This window comes from Lithobates pipiens, unplaced genomic scaffold (genome assembly GCF_037356315.1).
Source record: "Lithobates pipiens isolate NorthernLeopardFrog02 unplaced genomic scaffold, aLitPip1_a1.2 Scaffold_13, whole genome shotgun sequence".
Lineage (NCBI taxonomy): Eukaryota > Metazoa > Chordata > Amphibia > Anura > Ranidae > Lithobates > Lithobates pipiens.
The window spans coordinates 436,877,601-436,890,646 of NW_027507718.1; the positions used below are offsets into that span (position 1 = coordinate 436,877,601).

Genomic DNA, 13,046 nt, shown 5'->3' on the forward strand with positions numbered 1-13,046 from the left:
CACAGTTGACTGATAATAAATGGCTTTAGCCAAACACTAACCACGAGTGAAGGAAATGTTTTTGTGTTATCATTCATATTCTCTGAAAAATGGCCAAGAAATCATAAATTCTGCCAGGGTATGTAAACTTATGAGCACAACAGTATGGTAAATGCAAGGATGTGAATCCTGGCTCAATGGCATTCCCCAGATCCACCCTCTATAGCAGAATGGCTTAAACGTATACAGAAAACCATGGAAATGGAGGAACTTTTACACCAAGCGAAGGAAACCCCCTCCAAATTTAGGAAAATATGGTCATGCTGGTTGCATTTTGTTACGACTGACAAATATATTAAACATGCAACTTAAGTTACCCTCACCAGGTTTGTGTGGGAGAGAAGGGTAGAATTCTTGCCCCATCCACACTAATGGTCATTTATATCACCCTCCACCTTCCCTCAAATACCCCAAGCTATCACCATTACTCCTCCCACCAACATCTTCACGTTTCTGATTTCTATTTCACAATTCAGCCAAATTTATGTTTCTGACAATAGTACTATATAGGAAAACTGGACAGTGTCTGATAGGATGAGGAAATTAGAGACTTTGTAGATGGAAAGCTCTACCTCTTTTATGTGCAATTTAAATGCAGCTTACACCCGATTTTAGTCGTACCAGGTGTACATCAAAAGTAACAATATGTTTATTGTTATATTTTTGGCCAGTTTTCCTGTTATTTATTTATTTTTTTAAAATCAGAAGAAACCCATTACCATTTACCCAATTTGTCCTGAAAAAAACAAGTATAATGCACAAAGTAGTTGTGATGATATGTATGGTTTTGCTTACACATGTCAAAGTTCCAAAATTGGGCTTAGGCCGCGTACACACGCGGGGACTGTTCGCCCAACTTTGTCCGTCAAACAGTTTCGGCAAACAGTCCGCTCAAAATTAGCATGGACGGACATGCCCACACACGACGAACGAACAGTTTGCTGAAACCGTGCGCGATGACGTGAACGGCACGTACGACGGGACGAAAAATACGACGTCCTATACACTGCATTATAACTTTCGGCGTGTTAAGCCTTTCTGAGCATGCGCGGAACTTAGTTTGTCGAACAAGCCTACACACGGGCGGACTGTTCGCTCAAACAAGGTTTCAGCGGACAGTTTTACGGAATTTCCGAAAAACCTTGTTCGTCAAACTGTCCGCTGAAACTGTCCGCTGAAAGCCCACACACGAGCGGACTGTCCGCCCAAACACTGTTCAGCGGACAAAGTTGGGCAAACAGTCCGCCCGTGTGTACGCGGCCTTAGACATTAAGATTTATTTTACCCTTAGGCGCGAAGGGGTTAAAATGGTTCTACAGGCGCAAATTTTTTTATGCATGAAGGTAAAAAAAAGTCAGTATCCATCTCCCCCATAAAGCCTACCGTAATGCTTACCTGAGCTCCAACGTTGTGCATGAGAGCAGCGTCTCTCTCTGGTCTGTCCCACCTCGCAAGGCAGAACAATTGGCTCCCTCTTCTGTCAATCAAATTCTTTGACAAGGAATCGGGGGCGGGGCTGTGCCCCACTGTCTGTGTCTATGGATGCAGGCAGTGTGCTCAGTAGGAGGCCCATATGAGTGCCCCCATAGGAAGCGGCTTCCTATGGGGGCACTGGATGAAGAAGAGGAGCCAGGAGCAGCGGAGGGGGACCTAGGAAGCAGAGGATTGGGGCTGCTCTGTGCATAACCATCATGTTTGTTATTCTTGTAAAAAAAAAAAAATGTATACTTTAGAAACACTTTAAAGCACCCCCCCCCCCCCCAAAAAATATTAAAAGTCAGCAGCTAATCATACTGTAGCTGCCTTTTAATATTAGGGCACTTACCTGTCCTGGAATCCAGTGATGTCAGCACGCCAGCCGATGTTTTCATCGACCCCCGGGTGCCGCCGCCATTGCCTGTAAATTGGGATGAGCTCCGGCATATTCGCACAGCCCACGTGCGGAGCCCGCCAGGAAGATGGCACTGCGCTAGTCACAGGCCATGAGACATTTCCCGATCTCTGAAGCCGCGCATCGGGACAATGTCTCACTGCCTGTGATTAGCGAAGCGCAGTGCCGACTTCCTGGCGGGCTCTCTGCACGTGGGGTGTGCGAACACATCGGAGCTCATCCCTACTTGTAAGGGAAAACATCAGTGAAGCCTTGCTGCACTTTCTGAATGACCCGGCGGAGAGGAGAGGAACTTCTGGGTGATCTCACCGCAACAGGATCTCTCGTCTGTGGAGACGGATACCTATTAAAAACAGGTACCTGCTCCCCCTTCCCCCCCAAAATGTGGCAAGTGTGGCACGGGGGGGGGGGACAGATAAGCAGAGCTTCTGCTTGCGTGTGTAGCGCCCTCTACTTTTAGGCAGGTGCTTAGTGGCGTTTTTGATAGCATAGGGCATAGAGACAGGTAAGTTTGGCCAGGGCCACGTCTTTTTGCTGGGCCTGGTTATGGATTCAGTGTTGGGAGCGTCAGGACAAAGGGGGGGTGTGGCCGCCTACACTTGGGCTCAGGGATGCCTACTCTGCTGGACGGTAGGCGTGCTGGACAGAGAAGATGGGCTGAGACCTGAGTGGCAGGAAACCCCATGTGAGAGAACTGACCAATGGTTAATGTGTGGTCACAGGAGGAGGTCTCTCATAAAAAGGGGGAGGTCACCTGTCCCTGGGTGGTTCAAGGTTGGAGTTCCGCTGAGGGCCGGGAGATCAGAGATCCCAGAGCCGGATAGCCGGAGGTGACTTCAGAGAGGCTGAAGCCGGGCCCCTGGAGCAGGAGTCATCATGTAGCGGTGGAGGAATACCAGGACGTCCCAGGCGGGAATGTACCACACTGCACCAGAGGAGGAAGTAGGAATTAAGAGGAGGAAGAAGACTGGGAAACAACCTTCTGTGAATAGAGCATGGACTGTTGTTGGGAGAGTGCAAACCCAGTGGATCTATTCAGAAACTTTCCAAGGACCACAGTATCAAGCATTTCTCGGGGCTAGTGAAGGAGTTTGGAAGTCACGGAAACAGGCCTAGGACTTTGAGTTTCAACATCCACAGCATTATTCCGAGTATTGCTCATCTGTCCATAGTGAGAGTGCGTTAAAGAGAGAAATGGAACCAGAGAAGGATCGCTGGAAGGGAATCTAATTAACAAAGCTAAGGATATGATTTAATATCCCCTTTCATTTCTAAGTTGGGGTTTAACAGGGCATCTCATATGCTTCATTGGACAGCCCTATAAATGTATTCCCAAATAAAGCAACTTGAAAAGTTCAGAGTGTGAAGTCCTTTGTCATGGATAGGGATGAGCTCCGGCGTGTTCGCATGCTCCACGTGCAGAGCCCGCCAAGAAGTTGGCACAGCACTAAACTAATCACAGGCAGCGAGATATTGCCCAATCTCTGCAGCCATGCATGGGGGAAATGTCTCACTGCCTGTGATTAGTGCTGCACCGACTTCCTGGTGGGCTCTGCACGTGGGGTGTGCGAACACACCGGAGCTCATCCTTAGTCATGGAACTGCATAGGAGGAGCAGGCTGGCAAAAGGTAAATGAACAAAATCAGCAGCCCCCATGGGGGTACCGCTACATGTGGAACTCTGCTTTAAGGTCGGCAGCCAGAGGGGGTATGGTCAAAAAAAAAAAAAAAAAAAAAAACTGAGCTCAGCCTCCTATTTTTACCACCCCCAAGGCCACAAGTGTAAATGAGGCCTAACTTGCCATTTTCTAATATATAACAGAAATGTGTGATTATACTGCATTTTTCTGCAAAAATGTAATTTGACTTTTTTTGTTTTAACCAGAAATATAGATTTAGACCTTTGCGCAAATATTATGCAACACAAAAAAAAACTGCCCCTACCATCAATTTATTCTACAGGTGATCTGCTTTCAGGAAATCTATATTGATTTGGGTAGACTTTGAAGCCTATAATGCTCATTTTAGCTGGTGTGCGAAAAAGAAGCACAACTGGTCCAGCAATGAAAGAGTTAATGCTGACAGCCCATTGTTGGTGAGAGCGCCTCTAGCGGTCACAGGCTGACAAGACACGCTGAAGCCAACACTGACAGCCCGAGGTGTGATACCAGCTTTGTCTCTCGGCCTCATGCATCGTCCGCTGCGACTCACCCGAGCCTCCTTCTCTAGCTGGCAATGCAGCGTGCTGCCCTTTAGTTTCTGTACGATATGTGCGATGCTCACTGACAGCTCCTCTTCTTCTCCCAGCATGATGTCTCACCGGCTCCCTGTTGTCCTGCAGAGACTGGAGAAAAGGACCAGTGGTTCCCTAGCAACCGGTGTCTGCGCAGCATATATAAGCTTCCCCGGCGCACAATTCCAATGTCTCTTAGTTCCGAGAATCTTTTTATCCGGGCTTACTATTAGATTTTTCAGTGTTGGTTTGCAGGCCCTGTGCTGGCTGCTCATTGCATGGGAAAGATGAAGACCCAATTCATACCAAGGCGGTTTTCAGATGCTTTAGCACTGGACATAGCCTCTGCTAAGCGCCTGAAAACCACCTCCCATTCATTCCAGCGTGACTTTTCACACTGGGGCGGTTCGCTTGTGGGACGCTACAAAAAGTCCTGCAAGCAGCATTTTTGGGGAGGGTTAGGAATGCTGCATTTAGCACTCCCAGAATGCCCCGCCGAATTCCGAAGCGCCGCAACATGGGGGTTTTTAACCCCTTTGGGGTTAAAAGCACCCCCCAAACGGCTGAAAAGTGCCGCTTAAATAGTGGTAAAGTGCCGCTAAAACTAGCAGTGCTCTACCGCGAACATGGTCATGGCCCCAGAGTGAAAGGGTTCTTACAGATCAACACTGGAAAGAAAAAACATTCCAGGAGTACTTATAAAATCACAAAAAGGTCGCATACAAATGTGTCCTAACTGTAAACTACAACAGAATACTTTTTACATACATTTTAAACTGTTTAGTAGATACTAGTATAAAGTGGAATTAAAGACACATATGTAATATATTGCATCCTTAACCTCTTCAGCCCCGGAAGAATTGACCCCCTTCCTGACCAGAGCACTTTTTGCGATTCGGCACTGCGTTGCTTTAACTGACAATTGCGCGGTCGTGCGGTGTGGTTACCAAACAAAATTGACGTCCTTTTTTCCCACACTACTGGGCAGACCAACAGACACAGCTGTGGAGATGGAAAGGTGTCACAGGGAACTTTGGCCTAGAGGGTGTGACACGTAACCCCCAAGGGACACTGTTTGTTGCTTAGTCAGCTTTACTACACTTGGCTCGTACCCATGGGCAACTGACTCATGATGGGGTGCACATACAGATATTCCAGGATCTGTCTGCCATTACTCTCCAACACAGAAGGGATCTGCATCCTCTGCTTATTACTCTGCGTGACAGGCACATTGCATACCAGTGGAAGTTCCCCTTCTGTCTAAGAGCCATGGTGGGAAACCGTTCAGCCTTCCTGCAAACACCAGCAAACCTTCAGGCCTTCTGTGACATCCTAAGAATTCCAAGGGTGGCCATCCCAGACTGGTACAGTTCCTTCCTGCAACCAAAACCCTGGATCAACAGGTAACACCATGCTCATGGCGCAACAGGCAAAAGGTGCCGCAGATCTTACTCTACCTCTTCCTTGAGAAGCCAAGGGGATATGGATACAGATCATGGATCCAGAGCTTCACCTTCTTCGGGTCGATGCAAGACAGATGATTTCTGACCAGAGTACTCCACCATTTGTCAGTTTTCACACTAACCCAGTTCCTTTCAGGGCCTGGACCCTTGGAAACATATGCCTGTTCTAAGATTAGTAAGAAGGGGGGCCTCTGTAGCAGAATAGTGTATGCAGGGTCTATGTCCCAGCTGCACAGGGCTGAACTGCGCCTACACTAAAATTTTTCCTGAAGACACATACCCAACTGTCGGAAACCATGAAATCAGACTAAGATAGAAGTACAGTTAAATCACACTTTAATAATAAAAATAAAAAGAACAAACATAGTCAAAACATAGCCAAAGTTCAGTAACCGGATAGTCAGCCAAGCCAGAAGTCAGGCATCAAAATTGTGGAACAGCAGGCAGGATCCAGAGCCAGAAGGGATGTCAGCAAAGTCAATCTTTAACCTCCTCCCGCACGCCCTATAGCCGAATGACGGCCTTAGAGCGGGCGGGTTCCTTCGCCTGGCCGTCCCTGGACGGCCTGGTGTTTACTTCCGCAATGCGCGCCGCCGGGGGCGCGCATCGCGGAAGTATTGTATTCGCCGTGTCTCCCGGAGACAGGCAAATACAGATCGCCGTGAACGGCCAATCAAAGCGGCCGTTCACAGCGCAATCGCAGCTGCCAATGGGAGATGATCTCATATGTAAACATATGAGATCATCTCCCATTGCCGTGTCTCTCCCTCCTCACACAGAGACAGCGTGTGAGGAGGGAGAGCGATCTGTGTGTCAGCCCCAGTGCCAGTGTCAGTCCCAGTGCCAGCCCCAGTGCCAGTGTCAGCCCCAGTGCCATCTGTCAGCTCAGTGCCATCTGTCAGCCCAGTGCCATCTGTCAGCCCAGTGCCATCTGCCAGTAGTGCCAGTGCCGCCAGTGCCACCTGCCAGCGCCAGTGCCTGCCGTCAGCCCCAGTGCCGTCAGCCCCAGTGCCGCCAGCGCCCCCTGCCAGCGCCAGTGCCACCTGCCAGTGCCACCGCCACCTGCCAGCGCCAGTGCCGCCCGTCAGCCCCAGTGCCGCCAGTGCCGTCAGCCCCAGTGCCGTCAGCCCCAGTGCCACCTGCTAGCGCCAGTGCCACCTGCTAGCGCCAGTGCCACCTGTCAGCCCCAGTGCCGTCAGTGCCGCCAGTGCCACCTGCCAGTGCCACCTGCCAGCACCAGTGCCACCTGCCAGTGCCATCCGTCAGCCCCAGTGCCAGTGTCGCCAGTGCCACCTGCCACCACCAGTGCCGCCAGTGCCACTTGCTAGTGCCACCTGCCAGCGCCAGTGCCACCCGTCAGCCCTAGTGCCGCCAGCCCCAGTGCCATGTGCCAGTGCCACCTGCCAGCGCCATCCGTCAGCCCCAGTGCCGTCAGCCCCAGTGCCACCTGCCAGTGCCACTTGCCAGCGCCCCCTGCCAGTGCCATCTGCCAGCCGCAGTGCCATCTGCCAGCCCCATTTGCCAGAGCAATTAGCCAGAGCAAATAGCCAGCACCATCTGCCAGTGCCATGCCCCAGTGCCATCTGCCAGCCCCATCTGCCAGCCCCATCTGCCACCAGTGCCATCTGCCACCAGTGCCATCTGCCACCAGTGCCATCTGCCTCCAGTGCCACGTGGGGTCACTTTGTGGGCATTTCCATTGTCCTGGTGCTCCAGGGCCTTCAAAACTGTAATAGGTGGTTGAGAAATAAGATGTGTAATTTATGCTCCTAGAACGCCTGATGGTGCTATTTCAATATTGGGCCTCTGTATGTGGTCAGGCTGTGTAAAAGTCTCACACATTTGGTATCGTTATACTCAGGAGGAGTAGTAGAACGTATTTTGGGGTGTCATTTTTGCTATGTACATGCTATGTGTTGGAAATATCTTATAAATGGACAACTTTGCGTAAAAAAAATGCGTTTTCATTTTTTTTCCACATTTTCCCAAAACTTCTGGAAAAAAAATGAACCATTCAAACGACTCATTATGCCTCATAGATTATACGTTGGGGTGTTAGCTTTCCAAAATGGGGTCACTTTGTGGGCATTTCCATTGTTCTGGTGCTCCAGGGCCTTCAAAAATGTAATAGGTGGTTGAGAAATGAAATGTGTAATTTATGCTCCTAGAACGCCTGATGGTGCTATTTCAATATTGGGCCTCTGTATGTGGCCAGGCTGTGTAAAAGTCTCACACATTTGGTATCGTAATACTCAGAAGGAGTAGCAGAACGTATTTTGGGGTGTCATTTGTGGTATACACATGCCATGTGAGAGAAATAACCTATTACATTGAAAATTTTGTGAGAAAAAAAAAAAATCTTCATTTTGCAAAGAATTGTGGGAAAAAGATGACAACATCAAAAACCTCACCATGCATCTTAGTAAATACCTTGGAATGTCTACTTTCAAAAAAGGGGTCATTTGGGGGGTATTTGTACTTTCCTGACTTGTTCGGGTCGCAAGAAATGAGATAGGCCACCAGTACATCAGGTGTGATCAATTTTGTGCGATTCGCACCACAGCATGTAGACTCTCTAACTTTCACAAAGACCAAATAATATCCACTAATTTGGGTTATTTTTACCAAAGATATGTAGCAGTATAAATTGTGGCCAAAATTTATGAAAAAAAAATTATAATTTGCAAAATTTTATCACAGAAACAAAGAAATATGCGTTTTTTTTTCAAAATTTTCGGTCTTTTTTCATTTATAGCGCAAAAAATAAAAACCCCAGAGGTGATCAAATACCACCAAAAGAAAGCTCTATTTGTGGGAAAAAAAGGACACAAAATTCATTTGGGTACAGTGTTGCATGACTGAGTAATTGTCATTCAAAGTGAGAGCACCAAAAGCTGAAAATTGGTCTGGTCAGGAAGGGTGTTTAAGTGCCCAGTAAGCAAAGTGGTTAAACAGGAATGCAGGAGATGTTTATTGTGATGTTGACAAAGGTGAAGGCAGAACTCCTCCGGACTGGACGGCTTAAGTAGGCAGGACAGAGAAGCAGGATATCAACAACAGCTGAGTAACTGTGGAGAGAGATGGGAGCTGGCAATTAGCCGACAGCTGAGCGGCCATCTCAGAGAAGGAAGGGCTGAGCCCAGCCCTGACAGTACCCCCTCCTCAACGACCCCACCCCCTCGGAGGACCACCAGGCTTGAGGGGAAAACGTCTATGGAAATCACAGAGGACAAAAGGGGCATGTAAGTCCGAGGATGAGACCCAAGAGAGTTCCTCCGGACCATACCCTTTCCAATGCACCAGGTACTGTATGCGGCCACGGAACCTACGGGAGTTAACAATGGACTGTACTTCATACTCCTCATGGTTCTCAACCTGAACAGGGTGAGGACGTGGCACCGAGGTGATAAAGCAGTTGCAGACCAAAGGTTTTAATAAGGAGACATGAAATATATTTGAAATAAGTATATTAGAAGGAAGGTCTAATGCGTTAAGCCACTGGGTTAATCCCGTGAAGAATATGGAAAGGCCCAATGAACCGAGGTGCGAACTTCAGTGGGGGAAGGAAGGCGTCTGTGGTCAGCATGGAATTTGTACCTATCATTAGCATAACGTGAAGCCTCCTGGACTTGTGCCCAAGTGGAACAAAGACCATGGAGATGCTCCTCTAACACAGGAATACTCTGCGGAACAAATGAGTCAGGCAACGTGGAAGGTTGGAAAACATAATTTGCCATAAACGTGACAATCGGGAAGCAGAATTCAAGGCACCATTGTGAGCAAACTCTGCCCATGGTAATAGGTCTGACCAGTTGTTATGGTGTCAGAAATATAGCAATGTAGGAATTGCTCCAAGAATTGATTGGCTCGTTCTGTGGCCCCATTAGACTGCGGGTGATAAGCAGAGGAAAAAGCAAGCTAAATTCCCAACTGTGCACAAAAGGCTCGCCAGAACTGGGACACAAACTGACTACCCCTGTCTGAGACAATCCCCTTGGATAGCCCATGTAAGCGAAAGATCTCCCAAGCAAAGATGGAAGGCAGTTCCTTAGTGGACAACTTCTTAAGTGGAATACAATGACACATCTTTGAGAACCGGTCAACCACCATAAAGATAACTGTGTTGCCCTGGGAGTTGGCTAACTCCACAATGAAATCCATAGACAAGTGCGTCCAGGGCCTCTTTCCATTGGGTATGAGTTGTAGGAGGCCCACTGGAAGGTGTCGGGAGTCTTACTCTAAGCACACATGGAACAGGCAGCTTTGAAGGCAGTTACATCAGCACGTAGACTGGGCCACCAGAATTGTTGGGAAATTGCCCAAACAAGTTGATTCTCCCCAGAGTGGCCAGCTGCCTTGGTAGAATGGCAAGTCTGGAGCATGGCAATATGGAGACTCTCTTGGAAAAAGAAGCGGCCACAAGGTTTCTCAGCAGGAGCATGGACCTGAGCAGCAAGAATTTTGTCACCCAAAGGAGAAGTGAGACTGGTGCAAACCATAAGCAGAATACAATCAGGAGGAATCACAGGAACTGACTCCAACTTGGAAGTGGAAGAAAATCATCGTGACAAGGCGTCAACCCTTACATTCTTAGTATCGGGTAAGAATGAGACAATAATTTAAACTTGACAAGAAAAGAGCCCATCACGCCCTTCTGGGACAGAGGCGTTTAGCCTCAGGCAAGAATGAGAACTGGCACAGTGGTACCTTCAAGGAGATGTCTCTATTATTTCAGGGCTAAAATGATCGCCAACGGCTTTCTGTCACCAATCTCATAATTGCACTCCGCAGGTGACAATTTCTTGGAAAAGTAGGCATAGGGATGCATAGCGCACTGAGAGGTAGGTTGTTGAGACAGAAGAGCACCAACACCAGTCTCAGAAGCATCAAACCTGGAGAATATGAGGATATGATTGAGATAGACCACCACACATACCTGCAACAAATCCCAGAGGACATTATTAATAAATTCCTCTGCCGGGGTGTTACAAAGGCCAAAAGGCATTACGAGGTACTCATAATGGCCTGTTCTGGTATTAAACGCAGTTTTCCACTCGTCGCCCCCTTAATCCTCAGGAAATTGTATGCCCCTCTCAAATCAAGCTTTGTGAAAACCGTTGCTCTATTGAGGCTGTCAAATAAAACCGTAACATGAAGTCTCCACCATGACACAGGTGGTCACTAATGAGAGGTATCTCATGTTCTCCCATATAGAGGAGTATAGCTCCCATGGTTCAGAGAAGCAGGATCTCCCAATCTATGGATAGTGTAGGACCCACTAATCATGGGGTACTTTGTCGCAGTAAGTGGGCTTAAGCACCATATAGCAATATGGTGTGACCAAATCCCCATATTTTTTGATAATGTTTTTTTGAAAATGTCTAGGTGTTTTTAAAAAGCCTAGCTGGAGGTAAAAGTTAGTTTTGCAGAAGCACAGTTAAATCACACTTTAATAATAAAAGTAAAAAGAACAAACATAGTCAAAGTTCAGTAACCTAAACGGATAGTCAGCCAAGCCAGAAGTCAGGGATCAAAGTAGTGAAACAGCAAGCAGAATTCCGGAGCCAGAAGGAATGTCAGCAAAGTCAGTCTTTAAACAGGAACACAGGAGACGTTTCTTGTGATGTTGACCGAGGCGAAAACAGAGCTCCTTTGAGCTAGATGGCTTAAGAAGGCAGGACAGACGAGAAGGATATCAACAACAGCTGAGTAACTGTGGAGAGAGATGGGAGCTGGCAATTAGTGGCTAGCTTAGAGAAGGAAGGGCTGAGCCCAGCCCTGACACCGACCCAGAGACATGGCCTAGCTTGATCACACTGGATCTATACCATGGTGCAGTTTTTTGTTTTACTTTTACATTTTTAATTTTTTTGTGTTTTTTCTTCTCTCTACGTGCCCCAGGCTCACCTGTTTGCTTGTTCAGCGAGATCCCAACCACCTATGGCTTTTTGTTCAAACTAAGCTTCTGAGTGAGGGACCAGACTGCAACCTACTCCTGTAATGGTCCATTGTTATGTTTTTTGTGGCCCTTCCACAATCTTTTGCACACGTCACAGAGTTGGGTTTGCCGCACCTCTCCTCCTCTAAGGACTGTAAGGCTAGGTTCACATTGCAGCGATGCGGGAACGCCGCGAATCCGCGGCGGGTTCCCGCATCGCATGCCTCCTGGCGGCAGTTCACACTGCCCTATGCGAACTGCTGGGAGTGTCAGTGAAACGTTAATGACACCCCCAGATCAGTTCGCATATCGCAGTGCGATCTGCAAACCTGGACAGGAATCGGAATCGCATGGTTTAAACATCCATGCGATCCGATTCTGCTGCGGACAAAAAAAGGGTCCTGTGCGAGTTTGGGGCGGGTTTCGATGCGAATTCAGCCATACTATCTGTATGGCTGAACTCGCATCGCACAGAGATCGGATGTGATTTGCACTGCAGTGCGGTGCGAATCACATCCGGTTCTCGTAGCCGCAGCAGTGTGAACCCAGCCTAAGACTGTCTTGAGACTTTCTTTAATTGCAAGTGAGCCATGGTGATGTATATAACAATATTCACAAAAAGTTTATTTCATGCTATTGAGGGCTGGGCCAGTAATGGTGTTGTCATGAGTGTCACGCCAGAGATCAGTGCTTTACAGGAGAGCTCACTGGGGTCGGGAATATTGGCAGAGGGGACATGTGGGACATGGGGATGTCTAGCTCCCCTGCAACTCTTAACATCTTTATAGCTATTACGATCTCTGGAGTGTCAAACTGATGTTTCTTTCACTACTGAATGTTTGCTAACCAGAGCGTTCACTCATCCAGGCCCTCACTACAGCAGCTTTACACTGTTAATTCCATGAGTGGTGGATACCTGAGATGAGTGGGTGCTTAAACACATATAGGTGTAGAATGAGATTCGGAAGTCCCGTCTAATGCCGCGTACACACACTATTGTAATTTTGGCAAAAATGGAAAAAGAAATGAGAGCTTTTTCGTCTGGAAATCGCACTTTTGCTAGCCGAATTCCAGCCAGCAAAAGATTGAGAGCATGCTCTAAATTTTTTGGTCAGGAAAAGTTCCTATCTGAAAATGCATCTGTGGCAATTCCGACAAGCCAAAAACCCGCGCATGCTCAGAATCAAGTAGGAGGAGACGGAGCCGCTCAATCTGGTAAAACTATCGTTCATAATGGAGATGGCACATTCATCACACAGATAATTTTTAAATCTTTCAATGCAGGGCATTCTCTTCTTCTTTATATTGCTAGAAGAATTAAGTTGTTTTGCTGCTGATATTCACACAGAGTTCACAAAATTATTTCTTTCTTATTTCTACTGATCTCATGAGTAATCTTTTTTGTTTTTAAAGCCAGATCTCCATAATAATGTAAAATTTTTTTATAGTCTTTTTTTTTTTTTTTTTAATAAAGGTCTCCTG

At 47.5% G+C, this 13,046-nt stretch overlaps 1 protein-coding gene across 1 annotated transcript in view; it reads right to left on the bottom strand.

Moving 5' to 3' along the window:
• TBC1D19 (TBC1 domain family member 19) overlaps positions 1–4,316 on the bottom strand; it is a 259,514-nt gene extending 255,198 nt beyond the window's left edge. The window contains exon 1 of the mRNA XM_077477677.1: positions 4,142–4,316. Within this exon, the coding sequence (XP_077333803.1) occupies positions 4,142–4,240 (99 nt within the window). The 5' untranslated portion in view covers positions 4,241–4,316. The remainder of the gene's footprint in view (positions 1–4,141) is intronic.
• Positions 4,317–13,046: the final 8,730 nt, after the last annotated feature.